At 43.5% G+C, this 22,939-nt stretch overlaps 1 protein-coding gene across 3 annotated transcripts in view; it reads right to left on the bottom strand.

Annotated features, from left to right (window-relative positions):
* Positions 1-22,939, bottom strand: part of LOC120026322 (membrane-associated phosphatidylinositol transfer protein 2-like) — a 32,490-nt gene that overhangs the window by 6,862 nt on the left and 2,689 nt on the right. For all 3 annotated transcript variants that reach the window (XM_038971159.1, XM_038971160.1, XM_038971161.1), the window contains exons 2-13: positions 13,608-13,822; positions 13,127-13,245; positions 12,155-12,388; positions 2,818-3,165; positions 2,614-2,709; positions 2,386-2,496; positions 1,988-2,049; positions 1,134-1,224; positions 862-1,015; positions 582-771; positions 354-473; positions 16-218 (exon numbers count right to left, since the gene is read on the bottom strand). In XM_038971159.1, coding sequence (XP_038827087.1) covers positions 16-218; positions 354-473; positions 582-771; positions 862-1,015; positions 1,134-1,224; positions 1,988-2,049; positions 2,386-2,496; positions 2,614-2,709; positions 2,818-3,165; positions 12,155-12,388; positions 13,127-13,245; positions 13,608-13,822 — 1,943 coding nt within the window. The remainder of the gene's footprint in view (positions 1-15; positions 219-353; positions 474-581; positions 772-861; positions 1,016-1,133; positions 1,225-1,987; positions 2,050-2,385; positions 2,497-2,613; positions 2,710-2,817; positions 3,166-12,154; positions 12,389-13,126; positions 13,246-13,607; positions 13,823-22,939) is intronic.

The raw sequence follows: 22,939 nt of genomic DNA, 5'->3' as shown, positions 1-22,939 counted from the left end.
CTGTCTGTGTCTGACCTGGACAGGAAGGCCTGGTGCTGTTTGATGGTGTCTAGTTCGTAGGTGGAGGAGTCACTGCGTTTGCGTGGCAGCATTGTCTTGGGGTCGTCGGGCCCTAAACTGCGAGGGATGTCGATGTTACTGCGACTAAGATGGCGACTGCCCTCCAGAGACGGAGAGACACTGTTTATTATGATGCCTGGGGAGAGGAGGTCTGTGTCCTGGAGAGATGGAGGGCAAGGCAGGGCAGGAGAGAGACAGAGGGGGGGGGGGCAAAGATAGTTAGTAGCAGTCCGATTTACAGCACAGATAAAGGAGGGAATTCGGGTGCAATTTAAAGGACTAGAGGAAGGTACCTGTACGCTGACAGTGCTGCCTCGTCTGCTGCTGCTCTGGCTCTCTGAGACGGTGACGTTACTGCTGCACAGAGCATCAAACCCTAGGATACCACCTACACAGTCCCCGATCACACACACCTACAGGAGGAGAGAACGCCTTTAAGTTCAACATATAGAAAATAATCAGCAATAGCTGTCAGAAACATCCGGAACCTCGAAACTTTGACTCCTGTCCTCTGCACTGACCTGTCCTGAGAAGGATGTCCCTTCCAAGGACCTTAAGAAGTCCCCATGCACCTGATTGGCTCGTTGGATGACGGTAGCCACGGCATCCTGGTACTGGGGAGCGGAGGTGGCCAATAGAGGCAGTGCAGCTAGAGGAATGTGGTCCTGACTGTTGGAGAGGCAGCCCTCGTCATAACTATAAGGACTGAGACTGGTCAGGAGAGATAGAAGGTTAGAGTATGTGTGTGTGTATGTGTATGTGTATGTGTGCATGCGTGCGTGTGCATGTGTGTGTACTCACTTGGACACCAGGGAAAAGGCGTCGGCACAAACCGCGGGGCAAGGAACCATGCGGATGGCGATGCGTCCTAGGGCTGCTGGGTAATGGACCCTCATCACTGTCTCAAACGCTCCGGTCAGAGTGTTGACGTCCGCCTGCTTACTATTTGGCTCACCTGGGAGTAATTATGAGTAAATAGTCATACAATATTGTTACATTGTCTTTCCAAGAACAAACAAAGTGAGATGACTGTAAGTGTTTACTGTAACAGTTTGTGTTGGGATATTGCATACCTGCTCCAGTGTCTAGGATGTTACCCCCGTGAAGCACCAGGAGGAGAACGTGGATCTTTGAGGGCGCCAGACACTGCTGAGACGACCCATCCTACGGCAGAAGGAGAAGAGAGGGCGGACGTTGATTAGTTACCAATACACAGTGGCTGTGAAGGGGTGAAATCATGGAAAGGAAGTAGAATAGAAAAAGAGACAGTTCCAATTGGAGTTCTATCAGAACTGAAACATCTTTTCACAGCCTACAGTAACACAACACCCTACTAAAGGCTACAACACCACCTCTGAACCACAGTGCACTGTGGGGCTGGGGCTAGGGGGTCAGACTTACAGCTGGTCGTCTGCAGGACCTGACAGTGGAGCGACGTCTCTGTTTACTAGAGACGTGATGCCGGGCACAGAGAGGATAACACACTGAGATGCTGCCTGTGTGAGTGTGTGTGTGCGTGTGTCAGAGAGACGTGCTGCTGCACACAAAGAGCAACAACAAACACTGATATAGTATTTACGCGTGATCTACTATCCCCGATAGACGTTACTCTGTGATGTTCTCCCTCCCCCTCTGGCTGTCGTTAGGACCAGATGGGATCAAAGCATTCTCAAACGGACACACAACTTCAATAAGCCAACTGTTACAGTACCGGTTGACTGCAAACATTGCTGTTAATATATTGTTAAGATATGTTGTTAAGAAATGATGAAGCTATAGTTAGTAACCCTCAGTGAGAACTCATGTTGTTTACTAGGCTACTCTCATACATTCTTCATACTGCTATTTGTTGATTTGGATCCCCATTAGCTTTTGCAGAAGCAGCAGCTACTCTTCCTGGGGTCTAGATGAGGTGTTGGAAGCATACCTCAAGAAGTCTCTCGTCACTACTGGTCGCGGCATACTCTTCACCCGACTGATACAGGCTCTCTGTAAACACACACACAGACAATTATTTTTCATTAAACAAATTAACTTCCTGATATAAGACATGAAGATCTGAAATCTTAATGACGAACGGAGCTTGTGTGTGTGTACAGTATGTGTTTTGATTTAGATTTTACTGGGATCCCCATTAGCTGATGCCAAAGGCGACAGCTAGTCTTCCTGGGGTCCGACACATAACAAAAAAGATATTATAGACAAAAATACTTTACAATTGACATACATTTAAAAATATTAACATAGACATTACAGACTTACACGCATACATTACTACATATATATATGCCTTAACTAGGTGTGTGTGTGTGTGTGTTGTCCTACCCTGGCCCTCGTCCATCTCTGTAGTGTCCATCTTGTCCATTAGGTCGTTGGAACTCCACTTGGTCATCTCCTTGGCATGTAACAGCATCTCCTCATCCCCAGAGAAGTCCTCTGAGGAGACAGACATCAGTAACAGTTGATGTTGTAATAACAGTCATAGAACCCCAGTAAGTAACAGCTGATGAAGTAACTGTAATAGCGGTCTGGAAATAAAATGTCATAGCAAACCGTGAGCGTCAAAGAACTCGTCGTCCGTGCTGTCCTCGGAGTCACGAGCGATACTCTGCATCCGCCACTCTGAGATGTTCTGGTGGACGGGGCTTCCTGTGTGGACAGGAAAAAGGAAATAGATTGAGGGCACTATTTTCTCATGCTCTGGGTTGATTTGAGACTTGGTAATTATTGAACAGAGAAATGCATCGCCCCACTCACCTCCTCTCTTCGAGGATCTATTAGACGACTTGGACGAAGTTGACCACTGCTTGGTGAGCTCTCCACGCGTCTGTAACGCATCTCCCAGCCCTGTCCGTCCTCCCTCCACCTCTCCCCCCTCCCCCAGGGCCTTCACTCCCTCCTGGTCCTGGTCGGGGGTGGCAGGGGTCCCGTTGGTCACTTCCGCCCCCTCCTCGGTGTCACTGAGACTGTACTGGGCCATCGTCCTGGCCAGGGCTAGCTGGGTCTCCAGCTCCAGCTGTCTGATGTCCTCTATGGTCAGACCGTACCACTCATCTTGCCAGCACCACGCCTGCCGGTGGGCACGCACCATCACCTTACGCAGGCCTGGGGAGGAGAAGGAGGGGAGAGGGAAGAGCAGGAGATTAATAACATTATCACAGCGATCTCGCGCTCAATTCCAATCAATATAATTATTTTCCTTTCTCTCAATACCCATCAATCGTGCATACATTCATTAGAAATAAACTAATGAACCTGTCAGTCATAATGTACTGAACAAGCACCACACAGCAGCAACAACACAGAGCAGTCGCACACACAACACACACATACTAGAAACACAGTTACAACACACACACACACACGCACACACACCTAGCAGGTGATTCAACATTCAACTCAGCCGTAACACGAGAGGATTAAATGAGCTGTGTGTAAAAATGAAGAGAGTGTATATGAACAAACAGCAGTAGGTCAGTGTGTGTTAGTGATGCGCGGGTTGGCTCATAACCTGCAGTCCCTGCGGTTATATCCATGGAGTGGGCAGGTTTAGGTTCATTAAATATTATGTGGATGAACAGCGGGTGGGTGGTGAATAAAGAGAAAAAAACGCATACCAAAATATCTATAATAATTACTGTGCAATTCATATTTATAGGCTACATTGTGTTTTTTCTTTCTTTCATTATTTTTAAAAATCGGGCATTAGTGCGTAGGCCTTTTCATAAAAGCATGCGGAAGGTGTGATTTATTGTTTGACTTTGTCTATTGTTTGAAATGTGTTGTTTCAGAAAAACATTAGGCTCCTGTTCAATAGGCCTAAATTTTCAAATGCGGTAAGACGGAGCTGATTCGTGGACTACAGGAAACGGAGGGCCGAGCACGTCCCCATTCACATTGACGGGGCTGTAGTGGAGCGGGTAGATAGCTTCAAATTCCTCGGTGTCCACGTCATTAGGGACCCATCATGGCCCAAGCACACCAACACAGTAGTGAAGATGGCACGACAACGCCTCAAGAAGCTGAAAAGATCTGAAAAGATTCTCAAAAAGTTATACAGTTGCACCACTGAGAGCATCTGTTGGCATCACCGCTTGGTATCACAACTGCTTGGCTACAGACAGTAATGCGTACGGCCCAGTACATCACTGGGGCCGATCTCCCTGCCATCCAGGACCTCTATACCAGGTGGTGTCAGCGGAAGGCCCTAAAAATTGTCAAAGACTCCAGCCACCCAAGTCTCTGCTGCCATACAGCAAGTGGTCCCGGAGCACCAAGTCTGGGACCAAAAGGCTCCTGAACAGCTTCTACCCCCAAGCCATAAGACTGCTGAACAGTTAATCAAATGGCTACCCTGAATATTTGCATTGACACCCTTTTTATTTGCACTGACTCTCTAGCACCAGCTCTATGCACACTCACTGGACTCTACCCACAACCTCACACATACTACACTGACACTCCAACACACACAAACACTACATACGCTAACACACACCAAACACATGCATATTGATGCCACACACACATAGACACACTTTAACACTCTTCACATACGCTGCTGTTACTCTGCTTATTATCGCCTAGTCCCTTTTACCTCTACCTACATGTACATTTTACCTCAATTTCCTCAACTATCTCGTACCCCTGCACAATTACTCAGTACCGGTACTCCTAATATATAGTCTCAATATTGTTACTTCGTGTTACCATTTACTTTTTAACTCTGCATTGTTGAGGAAGGGCTCGTAAGTAAGCATTTCACGGACCAGTCTACACCTGTTGTATTCGATGCATGTGATAAATACAATTTGATTTGATTTGAATAAATGTGGAAGAAAAACTTAATTGTTCAATAAACGTTGAAGGGGGGGGGGGGAACGGAACTGTACAGCAAATTTTCTATATTTGCGGGTTAGGTTTGGTGCTGGCCTCAGATTTTCATTTTATCACATATAGTCGGGCGGTTACGGATGGGTTATCGGGGGAGAAGGGCCTTGTTCAGGGAGGTGACCAAGAACCCGATGGTCACTTGGACAGAGCTCCAGAGTTCCTCTGTGGAGATGGCAGAACCTTCCAGAAGGACAACCATCTCCGCAGCACTCCACCAATCAGGCCTTTATGGTAGAGTGGTCAGACGGAATCCACTCCTCAGTAAAAGGTACATGACAGCCCGCTTGGAGTTTGCCATGCTGTGGGGATGTTTTTCAGTGGCAGGGACTGGGGAGACTAGTCAGGATCGAGGGAAAGATGAACGGAGCAAAGTACAGAGAGATCCATGATAAAATCCTGCTCCAGAGTGATCAGGACCTCAGACTGGGGTGAAGGTTCACCTTCCAACAGGACAACAACCCTAAGCACACAGCCAAGACAAATCAAAGTTTATTTGTCACATGCGTTGAATACAACAGGTATAGACCTTACAATGAAATGCTTACTTGCAGGCTCTAACCAATAGTGCAAAAAATAATCTCTGAATGTCCTTGAGTGGCCCAGCCAGAGCCCGGACTTGAACCCAATCGAACATCTCTGGAGAGACCTGAAAACAGCTGTGCAGCAATGCTACCCATCCAACCTGACAGAGCTTGTGAGGATCTGCAGAGATAAATGGGAGAAACTCCCCAAATGCAGGTGTGCCAAGCTTGTAGCGTCATACCCAAGACTCAAGGCTGAAATCACTGCCAAAGGTGCTTCAACAAAGTACTGAGTAAAGGGTCTGAATACTTATGTAAATGTGATTTCATTTATATATATATATATATATATATATATATATATATATACACACTACTGTTCAAAAGTTTGGGGTCAATTAGAAATGTCCTTGTTTTTGAAAGACAGCACATTTCTTGTCCATTAAAATAACATCAAATTAACCCGCAAAACACCAGTCTCAACATCAACAGTGAAGAGGAGACTCCGGGATGCTGGCGTTCTAGGCAGAGTTCCTCTGTCCAGTGTCTGTGTTCTTTTGCCCATGTTAATCTTTTCTTTTTATTGGCCAGTCTGAGATATGGCTTTTTCTTTGCAACTCTGCCTAGAAGGCCAGCATCCCGGAGTCGCCTCTTCACTGTTGACGTTGAGACTGGTGTTTTGCGGGTACTATTTAATGAAGCAGCCAGTTGAGGACTTGTGAGGGGTCTGTTTCTCAAACTAGACACTCTAATGTACTTGTCCTCTTGCTCAGTTGTGCACCCGGGCCTCCCACTCCTCTTTCTATTCTGGTTAGAGCCAGTTTGCGCTGTTCTGTGAAGGGAGTAGTACACAGTGTTGTACGAGATCTTCATTTTCTTGGCAAGTTCTCGCATGGAATAGCCTTCTTTTCTCAGAACAAGAATAGACTGACGAGTTTCAGAAGAAAGGTCTTTGTTTTTTGGCCATTTTGAACCCACAAACACTGATGCTCCAGATACTCAACTAGTCTAAAGAAGGCCAATTTTATTGCTTCTTTAATCAGAACAGTTTTCTGCTGTGCTAGTGTAACGGATGTGAAATGGCTAGCTAGTTAGCGGGTACGCGCTAGTAGCGTTTCAATCAGTTACGTCACTTGCTCTGAGACCTGAAGTAGGGTTTCCCCTTGCTCTGCAAGGGCCGCGGCTTTTGTGGAGCGATGGGTAACGACGCTTCGTGGGTGACTGTTGTTGATGTGTGCAGAAGGTCCCTGGTTCGCGCCTGTGTCGGGGCGAGGGGACGGTTTAAAGTTATACTGTTACACTAACATAATTACAAAAGGGTTTTCTAATGATCAATTAGCCTTTTAAAATAATAAACTTGGATTAGCTAACACAACGTGCCATTGGAACACAGGAGTGATGGTTGCTGATAATGGGCCTCTGTAGATACTCCATTATTTTTTTTTGCTGTTTTCAGCTACAATAGTCATTTACAACATTAACAATGTCTACTCTGATCAATTTGAAGATATTTTAAAATGGACAAAAAAATTGCCTTTCTTTCAAAACATGGACATTTAAAAATGACCCCAAACTTTTGAACGGTAGTGTATATATAATGACAGATTTCTTGAGTTATCTTATTAATTCTGACTATTTTGAGGAAATACTGGCTACGGCATTTATAAAATTGGACAAATAGTACTATTTACGTTTTTTTTGCATTTTTCAAGTGAATGGCTTTTAAAAGGAGAATACAAGCACACTCCTTCAGTTCGGCTAGCCGAGTTTGGCTGGTGTGGCTAGTCGCCAGCATAACGTCGAACTGATGCACGCTGACTCCTTAAGCAGTAGTAAATCACTGTCATGATGCAGACTGATGAGCTGACAGAAGAACACAGGCAGGAAATTAATCCTGCTGCCTTTCTTATCTTCTCTCTCTCTCTCTCTCTCACTCCTTCTCCCTGTTTTCCTTTTCATCATTCTTCCTTTATTACCACCATGGTTCTCTATACCTCTCCCTCCAACTGTTACTCACTCTCTTATTCACTAAATCAAATCAAATGTTATTGGTCACATACATGTGTTTAGCAGATGTTATTGCGGGTGTAGCGAAATGCTTGTGTTTCTAGCTCCAACAGTGCAGTAATATCTAACAAGTAATCTCTAACAATTTCACAACATATACCCAACGCAAATCTAAGTAAAGGAATAGAATTAAGAATATACACTGCTCAAAAAAATAAAGGGAACACTTAAACAACACAATGTAACTCCAAGTCAATCACACTTCTATGAAATCAAACTGTCCACTTAGGAAGCAACACTGATTGACAATAAATTTCACATGCTGTTGTGCAAATGGAATAGACAAAAGGTGGAAATTATAGGCAATTAGCAAGACACCCCCAAAAAAGGAGTGATTCTGCAGGTGGTGACCACAGACCACTTCTCAGTTCCTATGCTTCCTGGCTGATGTTTTGGTCACTTTTGAATGCTGGCGGTGCTCTCACTCTAGTGGTAGCATGAGACGGAGTCTACAACCCACACAAGTGGCTCAGGTAGTGCAGTTCATCCAGGATGGCACATCAATGCGAGCTGTGGCAAAAAGGTTTGCTGTGTCTGTCAGCGTAGTGTCCAGAGCATGGAGGCGCTACCAGGAGACAGGCCAGTACATCAGGAGATGTGGAGGAGGCCGTAGGAGGGCAACAACCCAGCAGCAGGACCGCTACCTCCGCCTTTGTGCCAGGAGGTGCACTGCCAGAGCCCTGCAAAATGACCTCCAGCAGGCCACAAATGTGCATGTGTCAGCATATGGTCTCACAAGGGGTCTGAGGATCTCATCTCGGTACCTAATGGCAGTCAGGCTACCTCTGGCGAGCACATGGAGGGCTGTGCGGCCCCACAAAGAAATGCCACCCCACACCATGACTGACCCACCGCCAAACCGGTCATGCTGGAGGATGTTGCAGGCAGCAGAACGTTCTCCACGGCGTCTCCAGACTCTGTCACGTCTGTCACATGTGCTCATGTGCTCAGTGTGAGCCTGCTTTCATCTGTGAAGAGCACAGGGCGCCAGTGGCGAATTTGCCAATCTTGGTGTTCTCTGGCAAATGCCAAACGTCCTGCACGGTGCTGGGCTGTAAGCACAACCCCCACCTGTGGACGTCGGGCCCTTATACCACCCTCATGGAGTCTGTTTCTGACCGTTTGAGCAGACACATGCACATTTGTGGCCTGCTGGAGGTCATTTTGCAGGGCTCTGGCAGTGCACCTCCTGGCACAAAGGCGGAGGTAGCGGTCCTGCTGCTGGGTTGTTGCCCTCCTACGGCCTCCACGTCTCCTGATGTACTGGCCTGTCTCCTGGTAGCGCCTCCATGCTCTGGACACTACGCTGACAGACACAGCAAACCTTTTTGCCACAGCTCGCATTGATGTGCCATCCTGGATGAACTGCACTACCTGAGCCACTTGTGTGGGTTGTAGACTCCGTCTCATGCTACCACTAGAGTGAGAGCACCGCCAGCATTCAAAAGTGACCAAAACATCAGCCAGGAAGCATAGGAACTGAGAAGTGGTCTGTGGTCACCACCTGCAGAATCACTCCTTTTTTGGGGGTGTCTTGCTAATTGCCTATAATTTCCACCTTTTGTCTATTCCATTTGCACAACAGCATGTGAAATTTATTGTCAATCAGTGTTGCTTCCTAATTGGACAGTTTGATTTCACAGAAGTGTGATTGACTTGGAGTTACATTGTGTTGTTTAAGTGTTCCCTTTATTTTTTTGAGCAGTGTATAAATATACGGACGAGCAATGTCAGTGCGGCATAGACTAAGATACTGTACAGTAGAATAGTATAGAATACAGTATATATATATATATGACATAAGTAATGCAAGATATGTAAACGTTATTAAAGTTACATTATTAAAGTGACTAGTGTTCCATTTATGAAAGTGGCCAGTGATTTCAAGTCTGTGTATAAAGGCGGCAGCCTCTCTGCGCTAGTGATGGCTATTTAACAGTCGGATGGCCTTGAGATAGAAGCTGTTTATCAGTCTCTCGGTCCCAGCTTTGATGCACCTGTACTGACCTCGCCTTCTGGATGATAGCGGGGTAAACAGGCAGTGGCTCGGGTGGTTGTCCTTGATGATCTTTTTGGCCTTCCTGTAACATTGGGTGCTGTAGGTGTCCTGGAGGGCAGGTAGTTTGCCCCCGGTGATGCGTTGGGTAGACCGCACTACTCTCTGGAGAGCCCTGTGGTTGTGGGCGGTGCAGTTGCCGTACCAAGCGGTGATACATCCCGACAGGATGCTCTCAATTGTGCATCTGTAAAAGTTTGTGAGGGTTTTAGGTGACAAGGCAACTTTCTTCAGCCTCGTGAGGTTGAAGAGGCGTTGTTGTGCCTTCTTCACCACACTGTCTATGTGGGTGGACCATTTCAGTTTATCAGTGATGTGTACACCGCGGAACTTGAAACGTTCCACCTTCTCCACTGCGGTCTTGTCGATGTGGATAGGGGGGTGCTCCCTCTGCTGTTTCCTGAAGTCCGAGATCATCTCCTTTGTTTTGTTGACAAATACATAAAAAACTGAATACTGCAAAGTTTCCTAAGAACTAGAAGCGAGGCAGCCCTCTCTGTCCGCACCATCTTTCTCTCATTCTCATTCCTACTCTCCGTCTTTTTCTCATATTTTCTCTCCCTTCCCCAGCCACACATCTCTCCAGGTCTGAAACTTGACCAACGCAGTGACTGACAAACATCCCACCGCCTTCCCTGACAATCCCAGCCACAGTGATCGATTGACAGGCCAAACTGTTAAGAATGTGGCCAGGATAACATGACAATGAGGAAAATGGGAGGAATAATATTGCCAATAATAATTAGAATGTTGTACTTGTTAGGTTAAGTAAAATCATTGTTAAATTGCACATTAAGTTTTCCTTTTGTCACAAATAATGGACTGAATGAAAACATTTTAACAATGTGATTTAACCGATTGATGTTTGGAAAATAGATAACAAAAATGATGTTAAATGCCTGTAAACAGCTTGGGGAGAAAAAATATGTCACAGATTAAATTATGTAATATAGGCCTACTGATTATTTCTCAGTATACTTGTGAGCTACTCATTGACAGCCCGTGAGCTACCGGCCATGCAGTTTTCCACCATAGCTGGATCCATCATAAATGTTTGCACTACACAATAAACTTTTATGAGAACAGTCAGCCCTCGAATGCTATCTACCTAACGTTAGCTAGCAAATCACTGTTGAAACAAGCTAGCTAACGTGAGCTATTTTCGCTTGCTAACGTGAGCTATAGCAGTCATTTTAGCTGGCCAGGTCATATTGAAAGCTAGCTAGCTACATAATATCAAACCTGTCGTCTGGTTTGCTTGATTAGCTAACCAACTAATAGCCAATGCCATGGCAAGCAAGGTAGTATTTTAGCTAGCTAGCTAACGTTAGCAAGCTAAATACATGGCTCTGAGTCTGGCTGGAACTGGCAGAGTATGGGGTAACGTTAGTTGCAACATGGTACGGGTGAATTAAATAATTTTGCTAGCAACCTATCTAGCAACATTAGCGAAACCAGCTGCAGTAAAATATTGTCCACCTAGCAACATGACATCTAATTTCTGGAGGCAGTGGAAACGCATTTTGAGCTAGCCCACCAAGGCTAGCCCAACTTGCACGCGCCACTCAAATAAAATAACGATACGCTGAGTGCATCGGACATGAAACAACGATACAAATTTAAACAGCACATAAAAATTGCAGTGGTGGAAAAAGTACCCAAATGTTATACTTGAGTAAAAGTAAAGATACCTTCATAGAAAATGAATCAAGTAAAAGTCTAAAGTTTAAAATATACTTAACACAATTATTTTTTAAATATTTTTAAATATTTAAGGAATGCCAGGGGCACACTCCAACACTCACACATAATTTACAAACAAAGCATGTGTGTTTAGTGAGTCTGTCAGATCAGAAGCAGTAGGGATGACCAGGGATGTTCGGTTGATAAGTGCATGAATTTGACAAATTTCCTGTCCTGCTAAGAATTCAAAATGTAACGAGTACTTTTGGGTGTCAAGGAAAATGTATGGAGTAAAAAATACAATATTTTCTAACGGAATGTAGTGAAGTAAAAGTAGTCAAAAATATAAATAGTAAAGTAAAGTACAGATACCCCCAAAAACGACTAAAGTAGTATTTTTTACTTAAGTACTTTACACCACTGCAAAATAGATAAACAGTGTTATTTTGCAGGTGTCTATTCATTTTAAACACCAGTGGTGTAACTAGTGCTTTCTAACTGCACTGAACCAACACAGTGGCAGGAGCAAAACCAAACTTTTGAGTGGTCAAAACCATTCACCTTGAGGCGACAGGGGAGGGGGTGCAAAATGCAATCTGTTCATTATTATATCATATAGAAATGGACACATTTATCTTAATACAGACTAGCTCAAAACATCACTAATTATTGAAAATGTGAAATTACCCAAATGGATTGTGATAACTTTCTGGCAAAAAAAGTACATGTACACCCTTATTTTGAAAGTGGGGGTACAGCTGCTCTGTTTGTGCCATTACTCAGGCGCCTATGCGCACGCACGCGCGCACACGCGCACACACACACACACACACACACACACACACACACACACACACACACACACAGTACCTACCAACATCGTGAATGAAGCGTTCTATCTTGGACTGCATTCCCCAGTATCTGAACTCCACCTTGCAGAGCTTGTAGGCACACATGACCGTGTTCTGGGTCGGGTTCTGGTTGATGAGTTTGATCCAGTCGTCAGTCAGTGGTCCTCGCTTGGTTTTCTCTGATAAGTACAGCTTAGGGTCCTCCTCAACCAGGTACTCATGGGGTGCAATGTAGTCCTTCACAATGTCAATGGGGTCTGGAGGAAGAACACAAACACAGTCAGTACACGGACCAAAATGATCCATGTAGTGAATTATGAGACGATTACTTATTGACATTCCTTGACTATGTCTAATTTTGGAGTGAATGAGGGCAGAGGGAACCAGAATAGAACTGAGAAAAGGAGGAACAATAGTACTGCTGGCTAGAAGCCACTAGAGGTCTCCACTGCTCTGCTCTACGACCTGAGTGTGTTGCTACGTGTGTGTGTGTGTTGTGTGTGCGCTTGCGTGCTTGAGTGTCTGTGTCAGAGAGATGTGCTGCAGCACACAAAGAGCAGCAACAAACACTGATCTACTATCCCCATACACATTACTCTGTGTGTGTGTGTGTGTGTGTGTGTGTGTGTGTGTGTGTGTGTGTGTGTGTGTGTGTGTGTGTGTGTGTGTGTGTGTGTGTGTGTGTGGTTATGTAATTGTCCCCCGCAGAGTCAGTCTGGGCCAGACAACACACCTATCACACACTGCACTGTGGGAGTGGCGCTGCAGTATTAAGCCAGCCAGCAGCTCACACTCACACACACTAGCAGCAGCATAGGACGGAACACACGCTGTCTGCATCTTAAAGACCACAGTGTGTGTGAAACAGCGAATTGCTGACTGCTCTCTGAAATCCATGAAGACCAGACAGACAGACTGAGAACAGTAGGCTTGAGAAGGCGTGTAGGCTTGTGTGTGTGTGTGTGTGTGTGTGTGTTTGTGTGTGTGTGCCATACCTATAGTCCTTGTTCTTTTTTCTGCTGATGACAGATTGAAGCACTCTTGGGTCCCTGTGTCAGGTTTATAATACGTCTCAATGTCTATGGAGAATTTCTCTACAAATGGACAGGTATACCTGGAGAGAGAGAGAGGAAGGGGAGAGAGAGAGAGAATGAGAGAGAGTGGGGGAGCGGGAGATAGAGTGGGATGTGTGTTGTGGAAAGAGGGGAAGCTTTAGGAGAATGTCACTTTTACATCTTGTATTTGTGTAGGCGTGTAAGGTAGGGGGTCTAGGGTAGAGATGCACAACTCCGGGCCTCAGGGACACACATTTGTGTGTGTGTAATGATGTAAGTGTGTGTACATATAGTGGCAAGAAAAAGTATGTGAACCCTTTGGAAATACCTGGATTTCTGCATAAATTGGTCATAAAATTTGATCTGTAGCAAACTGGCTCAAATTAAGATCCTACATCTGTATGTGTGTGTTGTCTCTCACCGTGTGCGTGTGTATGGGTAGGCGTTCCAGGACTCCTCTTCCACGCGTAGAGCAGCCTGAGGCAGGATGGAGCAGAACCACGAGGGGATGTGTTTCCCGATGTGGTACACCTTGTGTGTGTACTGTCCCGACCCGCCTGGACCATCCTCATACGGCTTGTTCTCTAGGATCTCCACCCCACTGCCCTCACCACAACTCTCCTCTCGGCTCTTCTTCTGCAAGAGGAGTGGAAAGAAGAAGAACGGAGGAGTCAGGGCCTGCTTTTCAGTGGAACTGGTTGCAGCGTACACACACACATGCATACACACACACACACACACACACACACACACACACACACACACACACACACACACACACACACACACACACACACACACACACACACACACACACACACGACTTCATCCTCGTCTCAAAGCTGAATGTATTCTAATCATAATGATGACCAAAGTGGTGAGTTAGGAGAAAAATGTCTGCCACGTCAAAATATTCCCCTCCCCCAAATAAAACCTCTCCCTGTCACTCCTCCTTTCTCCAGTCCCTTTTTCCTTCCTCCCTCCTGCTCTCTCTCCTCCTCTTCCTCTCCTGGCAGTCTGGTGGTGTATTAGCTTTCATCTTTCCTCATAGAGGAGGAAGAGGAGAGAGGGAGAGAGAGAGAAAGCGAGTAAGAGAGAGAGAGAGACAGAGAGAAAAATAAGAGTCAGATGGAGAGGAGAGAGAGGAGAGAGAAAGAGAGACAGAATGAATGAGGGAGGGAGTTCTAGTCAGTTGCTGCACTGTACGGACTGCTACTGCAGTAATCAATACGCTGCATATTGACTATCATGCAACTTTCCCTTCCCGACTAGCACTGTTACATGTCTCAGCTGCTACCAGTGTGTGTGTGTGTGTGTGTGTGTGTGTGTGTGTGTGTGTGTGTGTGTGTGTGTGTGTGTGTGTGCGTGCGTGCGTGTGTGTGTGTGCGCATGCGACTGTCTGCTTATGTGTGTGTGAAGAGATTGCTCCTCTCAATTCCTAAGGCACTCCTACACCCTCTGTGGAAAAGGGTCCTACATGGAACCAAAAAGGGTTCTTCAAAGGGTTCTCCTATGGGGACAGCCGAAAAAACATTTTAGGTTCTAGATAGCACCCTTTTTTATAAGAGTGTACTGTCTACCCTGGCACTGGTAGACTAGGAGACAGATGTCAGACCCCGTAAGTTAGCCAGTGTTTTATTCTACTCATGTGGGGAGGTACACAGTAACACACCACTCAGACTTAGATACTGTCTCTGAGACCATAAGTTTGTGTCTGAAATGGCACCCTATTCCCTATAGTGCACTACTTTCGATGGACCCTGGTCAAAAGTAGTGCACTAAATAGGGAATAGGGTGCCATTTGGGCCAGAGTCAGGTCTGAAGAAGCATCAGACCTAACAGGGCATAATACGGCAGTCAAGCTGGGAAACTGTAGCAGATTGATCTCACAGGGTCTGGTTAATCCAACAGAAGCTAGGTCACCCATCACACCAGCAGAATTCCCATTATTCCAACGTAGCCTCCAGGCCTCACTAAGGCTGTTTCCTAAATGGAGCCCTATGCGCCCTGGTCAGAAGTAGTGCTCTATATAGGGAATAGGATGCCATTTGGGACGCACCCTCTCTCGCCTTCTGTAGATGTGAGATGGGGTTTTAGGGAGTGGTGAGGAGTGAAGGTCATAAGAGGCGGTGGAACAGTTCGGAAATTGCAGTCATTTAGTATGTAATCTAATATAGGAGCAGAACTGAGGGCCTTACATTACCCTCCCCTCCCCTCTGAAGGCCTCTACCACAGGGAATGGAGTAATTGTTGCTTAATATGAGTGGAAACTCTCCATAATATGAGTGGAAGCTCAGAGAGTGTCTGGTTAGGGACTCAGTCAGTGTACTGTGCAGCAGTGGTTCCCAACCCTGGTCCTCAAGTACCCCCAAAAGTACACATTTTATTGTAACCCTGGACAAGCACACCTGATTCAACTTGTCAACTAATCATCAACTCCTCAATGAATTGAATGTGGTGTGTTTGTCCAGGGCTACACCAAAAATGTGTGCTGTTGAGGGTACTGGAAGACCAGGGTCTGGAAACATTGATTTGGTGGAAAGACTCTAATAAGGAAATGTGACATTAGTTTTGATACAGCCCCAAGGGAGAAATCTAATGCTGGATCACGCACGCACACACAGGCACGTGGCTGTGTCTGCTCTCACTGCGGGAGCAGCAGACCAGCACTTCATTACAGCGCTGACAGGTCACATCACGCCAGCCCTGACACACACAAACACACCACACACACCCGACAAAACACACATGCATGCACAGAGTCCATGGTTGAGCTGCCCATCATCAATTGTGTTCCTCCACAGCAGAAGGGAGAGAGAGGGAGAGAGAGAGGGAGATATCTGTGCCTGAGAATTGTTGCCTCGAGGGCAGAACAGAAGGCGTCAGTTAGAGAAAGAAAGGAAGTAAGAGAGTGTCTAGGTGGGGATCATCTCAATGGTCTAAAGTGATTTCCTCTCCAGAAATTCAAATACTATTTAGGGTATTTCAATAACTTTCAAAGACATTTCAAAGTAAGAATATTTTTTATTTTAAAATACAACTAGTTGACTTTTTTTTAAACTTTGTCTTATAATACCTTTGTATTTTTTTACTATTGGAATATATTACTCATTGTATATCATGTCTGCTTTAAGTCTGGCTTTGGGGTGGGGCTCTATTAGAGCATGGGGGAGGGGTCGGGGTGGGTTTGATTTGGTAGGGGATCCGTGTGTGTTCTGCCCTCTACCTGTCTGTTATCTGTGTTCGAGCCGATTTGGACATATTTGTATAAAAAACAGAACATACAGAGCTCCATGTACATTTGTGTAAATATATGAATGTATATGATGAAATATTAGGTATGTACCTTTATGATTTATATTTACCTGATTGAGATGTATTCATTTGTTGTTAGTGTAACTTAGTTTTTGCCCCCCCTCTTGCCCATTCATTGTACTGTGGTAAGTGTGTTAGGATAAAGGCAGGAAGTTGGGCCTTCGGGGGGGGGAGGAGTCCTAGCTAGACGCGGGAGTGGTATAGTTTTTTGACCATATAGACATACAAACAGGTCATATTATGTATTTTCCATGTCAAGTAATCTCTGCCTTAAGTTGATTGGAGAATATTTTTTTTGTTAGATATAAGAAGAATAAACCTTTTGGTTGCACCATATCCCTGGATCTCATTGAATGTTTGGCCGTTTGGAAACTTTGAGTGTGGACTGTATGCGTACGAAACTGGTCCTAGCCTCGCATGCCACCCTGATCTGTCAAGCTTACATGAATGGTTCGCTGCATGGATAGCGAACCATTCATGTAAACTCGAGAGAAGTGACATGCGAGGCTAGTTTGTTGCTATGGGTATCTGAAATAATGTATTTGGAAATAAGTATTTTTTGAAAATAGTTTCGGCTTTTTATAGGAAGTTATTTGGAAATACTTTCAAATACTTCAAATCAAAGTTGCTGATTTGTCCACATTATTTGCACTAAATGTAAGTCGCTCTGGATGAGACCCACTGGGAACAAACTGGTTGAATCAATGTGGTTTCAACGTAATTTGTCGTTGTATTGTGACGTGGAATCTACCTGGAAAATACATTGGATTGGATACATTGGATTTTTATTGTTAAGTATTGTTTTGAGGGTGAAATTTCAACCACAGGATAATGTCATCATTGTAACCCAGTTTTAGCATAGAGAAACCTTGTTTAAAATATGTTGAATTTGTACCATAGAAACAACGTCAGATCTTCAACGTTATATCCACTATCAGAAAAAAACTATAGGCTGTGCAGCACCTCCTACTGGAGGGTTGATCTATCTACAGTTATTCTTTAGGTCTCCCATTCACGTCTTCATCTCAACCAAAAATCTAAGTTAAAGAATAGTACTAAATCAAATCAATCTTTATTTAAAGTGCATTTAAAGCTGCAATATGTAACTTTTTGGCCAACACGAGTTATAGATATGTAATTCTCATTGAAAGCAAGTAGAGAGAATTGGTAGAGCTGTTCTATGTGCATTATTTCTTCCCGTTCTTACATTTTGTTTTTGTATCTTTTCCTTTCGGTTTTGTACAACAGCTGAAAATACAATATTTTTGGTTATGAAAAATATATTTCACAGCGGTTTAGATGGTACACTGATTCTCTACACTAAATTAGGCAAACTATTAGAATTTTAGCAACCAGGAAATGCAGAGCGTTTTGTGCACCTTTAAAAGTTTGATTAGATTAGATTTAGTCCTATTCTTTAACACCGATTTTTGGTTGAGATGGAGACATGAATCCAACATAGGAAATATTCATTTGTAGACAAACTAGAAATGGAATTGTGTTTGGTTGTCAGCACAACCAAATATCAACCTTTGAAGGAGATGTATCTTCTACTTGGATGGTTAGTGCTATCAGGGAGCCTTGGGACGTCCCTACCCTAAACCCAAACCCCTACCCTAACCTTAATCCCAACCGTAAGCCATTTTTCCCCCCCGTTATTATTTTCCGCTAACTCTACCATCCCTCCCCTAATTGAAACCAACACTTAAGCTTCTACTTCCAGCGTATACATACAATATACATTTTACAAACAGTATATTTTACAATAATTCTCTTTTGTTCGTTTTTAGTCCCATCCTTCAGCTACCCTCAACCCCTCCCATCTGTCTCTGAAGACCATCTATTTCTATTTGCCATATATTTTTCAACTGTGATGTGATGTTTCAACCTTAACCATTTTCAACTTCAATGGGGAACGTCAAAGTTGGGACGTCCCAAGGATTCTGGATAACATGGAACCTGCTTGCATAGTTCCATCTGTTCCTCTGGCTTTAATTCCAGTTTGTCTACAAATTAATCATTGATATTTTGGATTCACGTCTCCATCTCAATCCACAATCTAATCAAATCAATCTTTAAAAGCACATTAATTGTGTATATTTGGTTGCATTGACAACCAAACACAGTTCAATATCACTTTAGCAATACAGTAAATAGCTTATTGACATGTCAACAAGTTACAAATTCTATGTTGGTTTCATGTCTCCAACTAAACCAAAAATAAAAGTTAAAGAATAGGATTAAGCCAGTGGGTCAGATGAAATTATCCAAGAATTAGACATTCTTTAAATGTTATTTGGTTGCGTTGTCAACCAAACACAATTCAATAATACTTTTGTTATACAAAAATAGCCTAAAGTTATGGCTCTTACAAATTAATGTAACACTATATATTGAACTTTAAAATTAGTAACATTTCTCGCCAGCCGTGATTTGGGGCAGCTCCATATTAAGACATGTGACAGTTCCTAGTGCAAAAACAATGTCCTATCCCGGGGCTTGAGTAAATGGCATTACTAAGTTGCTCCCGAATGTACTACGCCAGGACATGGAAATCGATTCTATCGTAGTCCATGTGGGTTTTAATGACATTATGAAGGCAGCTCTGAACAGTTGAAACTGGATTTTAAAGAGCTGATTGATTGATTCCCTGCTAGACACTAATAAAAGACTCATCATATCTGGCCCTGTGCCCTCTGAATCGTGGCATTGAACGCTTTAGCAGGACTCTCTCTCTCTTCACAACTGGCTAAGTGATTATTGCAGTTCAATGGGTGTAACTTTTGTTGACAATTCCAATACCTTTTGGAAACAAAACACGTTTTATAAGGAGGATGGGATCCACCCGAATAATTTGGGTTCCTGGATCATTTCACAGCATTATAAGGCTGCATTGAGACAATGACTTATCAATGACCCAAGCCCAGCTCAGTTAATCCCTACCATTGTGTCACTGAGTTGTCATAATGCTTAGGCAAATGTACATTATACCAGGGGTGTTGGTAGACACAATGTAAGTAACCTAATTTATGTCCCTCTGACTGCCCTGAATGCCTCTGCTGATGCTACCGCTAATGTATGCAGTAATCACGTGCCTACAGACCAGCGTTATGCTGTTAGCACTGAGGTGGTGTGCCCTAGCAGGAAGTCCACTGTGTGCAGCTCACCCTGCACTAACATAAATAACATGAACATGTCTACTTCTGCTAAGCTTCCCAGTAAATCAATTAAATCAAGCAAGCATCCCAGAAAAGTGCTAAAAATAGCCCACAGTAAAATATGTAGCTCAATAAACAAGGTTCATGAAATGAATAACTTGCTTGTTATTAACAGATGCCATTTATATTCTGACTATCTCTGAAACTCACTTAGATAATACCTTTAATGATACAGTGGTAGCAATACATGGTTATAACATCTACAGAAAAGACAGAAATGCCAATGGTGGAAGTGTTGCTGTTTATATTCAGTACCACATTCCTGTAAAGATGAGAGATGATCTCATGTTAAATACTGTTGAAGTCATATGGCTTCAGGTTCATCTGCCTCACCTAAAGCCCATTCTTGTAAGGAAGCTGCTATAGTCACCAAGTGCTAACAGTCGGTGTCTCGATAACATGTGTGAAATGCTTGATAATGTATATGTGATATCAACAGAGGTATAGTTTCTGGGTGATTTTAAATATTGACTGGCTTTCATCAAGCTGCCCACATCAGTCAATCTACCAGGGTAGTTACAAACAGCACAGGAATGAAATCATCAACACGTATTGATCACATCTTCACTAACGTTACAGAAATGAGCTTGAAAGCAGTGTCCCATTCCATTGGATGCAGTGATCACAATATATCTAGGAAAACCAAAGTTCCAAAGGCTGGGTTTGATATGGTGTATAAGAGGTCATACAATAAGTTTTGTAATGATTCCTATGTTGTTGATGTAAAGAATATTTGTTGTTCTGTGGTGTGTAATGAGGAGCAACCAGATGCTGCACTTGACACACTTATGAAATTGCTTATTCCAGTTACTAATAAGCATGCACCAATTATGAAAATGACTGTACATTTTTTTTAATCCCAGTGGATTGATGAGGAATTGAAAAATTGTATGGTTGAGAGGGATGAGGCAAAAGGAATGGCAAATAAGTCTAGCTGCACAACCGATTGGCAAATGTACTGCAAATTGAAAAATCATGTGACTAAACTGAATAAAAAGAAGAACAAACTATACTATGAAACAAAGATAAATTATATGAAGAATTGCAATAAAAAAAGCTCTAGAGCACCTTAAATTACATTTTGTGCAAAAAGGCAAACTCAGCACCATCATTCACTGACTCATGATCACAAAACCCACTGATATTGCCAATTACTCTAATGATTTTTTTAATTGGCAAGAACTTAGGCATAACATGCCAGCAACAAACGCTGACACTACACATCCAAGTATAACTTATCAAATAATGAAAGACAAGCATTGTAATTTAGAATTCTGAGTGTGGAAGAGGTGAAATAATTATTGTTGTCGATCAACAATGACAAGCCACCAGGGTCTGACAACTTGGATGGAAAATTACTGAGAATAATAGCGGACGATATTGCCACTCCTATTTGCCATATCTTACATTTAAGCCTACTAGAAAGTGTGTGCCCTCAAGCCTGAAGGGAAGCAAAAGTCATTCCGCTACCTAAGAATAGTAAAGCCCCCTTTACTGGCTCAAATAGCCGACCAATCAGCCTGTTACCAACCCTTAGTAAACCGTTTGGAGTAACCCTAGATTGTAAACTGTCATGGTCAAAACATGTCGATACAACAGTAGCTAAGATGGGGAGAAGTCTGTCCATACTAAAACGCTACTCTGCCTTCTCAACAACACTATCAACAAGGCAGGTCCTACACTCTTGAACAGTATTGATCATTGAACTGTACTTTGAATGAATGTAATCTCAACTAAAATCCTGTTCATTTGGTTGTGCTATTAGATGAAGCACAGTGATAAGTCATTAAGTTGTTGCATAAATATTTGACATTGTAGTCCCATTGGAATTTGGTTGTACTTTTAGATGGTTGAAAGCATAGTGATAACCCATTAGGAATTCAACAAACTTCTGTCTTTTTGAGTGGGTGAATAGAGGTTGAAATCTCATTGATCAACGTCTCAACCAAATATGAACAAAATGTTCACGTTGAAATGACGTGGTGTACCCAGTGGGGAGTGTCTTCTAAATGACTTAAATGTAAATGTTTAAAAAATACTCAAATGAACAGAACATTTGTATTTAAATAACAATTCATTAAATATGCATGTATTTGAACCCAGGTCTGTTCCTTTCCTCATCTCCTCTTTGAAAACGTGACATAGGTGGGGAAAAGAGACATGTTAGGAAGCCTACTAGGAATCTGCTTTCACTTGTCCAGTGGTTTGACATTGACAGCAGTGCAGAGGGAGAAAAGGAGGTGAGGAAGCCACTTTAAACTACTGAGATGCCCAAAGTACTTCCGTCTATGACATCGTGCTGGCAAGGGTGAAGGACAGAGAAGTGTTGAACGTGAGAAAAACAATGTCATGGACAGAAAAGTGTGAAAAGAGTGTTTCCAGGAATCTGCCTGAAGATTGAAAGTTGTGTGCTGAGAGGAACAGTAAAGCCCAGGCACCAAGGACAAATAGATAAGAAGTTAAAAAAAGAAGAAAAAAAAGACAAAAGAAAATGTCCCGGGAGCCAAAAGAGAGTTCCTTGGTTACAGTATCTGAGCCTGAAGACATGCATGGAGGGACAGGGAGGGTCAGCCCGGGAAAGATAGAAAGAGAGAAATATGGAGAGAAATGAGTGTGAGTAATGGTGGCATGCTGTGCTGGGCTGGAAGCTGAGAGGGCAGCGGAGACCGAGAGTACCACAGGAATAGTAATGTCTTGGCTTTGCTGAGGTCTGATTTCTGCTGGGCCCCAGTTACCGCTGAATATTTTATATGATACCGCAAGGTTAGCAAAAAGACACACAAACACACAAAGTTAGCATGAAACAGGTCCTCAAGGTCTACACTGCAGAGTCAGTCTCTTCCAGCCATACAAATGCTTACTTCAGCCCAAGGAAACCAGGTGTGTGTCGGCCTAGTATGTGACCAATTAGTGACCGTAATGTATCAATAAGTACCAATTATATACATCATATGAAGCACAGTCCACATTGCAGCTCTCCAGTCTTTCAATGGACATACTGAATAGGACCACCATAAGGTGGCTCTCCATCCTACTGTCTGTTGTCCTCTTTTCTCCGTGTTTAGTCTCTAATTTGGCACACCCACATACATACATACACACACACACACACACTCCAATCGAGGAGATAAGTACTTTACACCAGTGTGATTTGGTTAAGTAGTACTTTCAAGTATTTTTACTTAAGTAGTTTTTTGGGGTATCTTTACTTTACTATTTA

Source organism: Salvelinus namaycush, chromosome 31 (genome assembly GCF_016432855.1).
Source record: "Salvelinus namaycush isolate Seneca chromosome 31, SaNama_1.0, whole genome shotgun sequence".
NCBI lineage: Eukaryota > Metazoa > Chordata > Actinopteri > Salmoniformes > Salmonidae > Salvelinus > Salvelinus namaycush.
The sequence above is the reverse complement of the archived record's forward strand: the minus strand, read 5'-3'. Positions and strand labels throughout refer to the sequence as shown.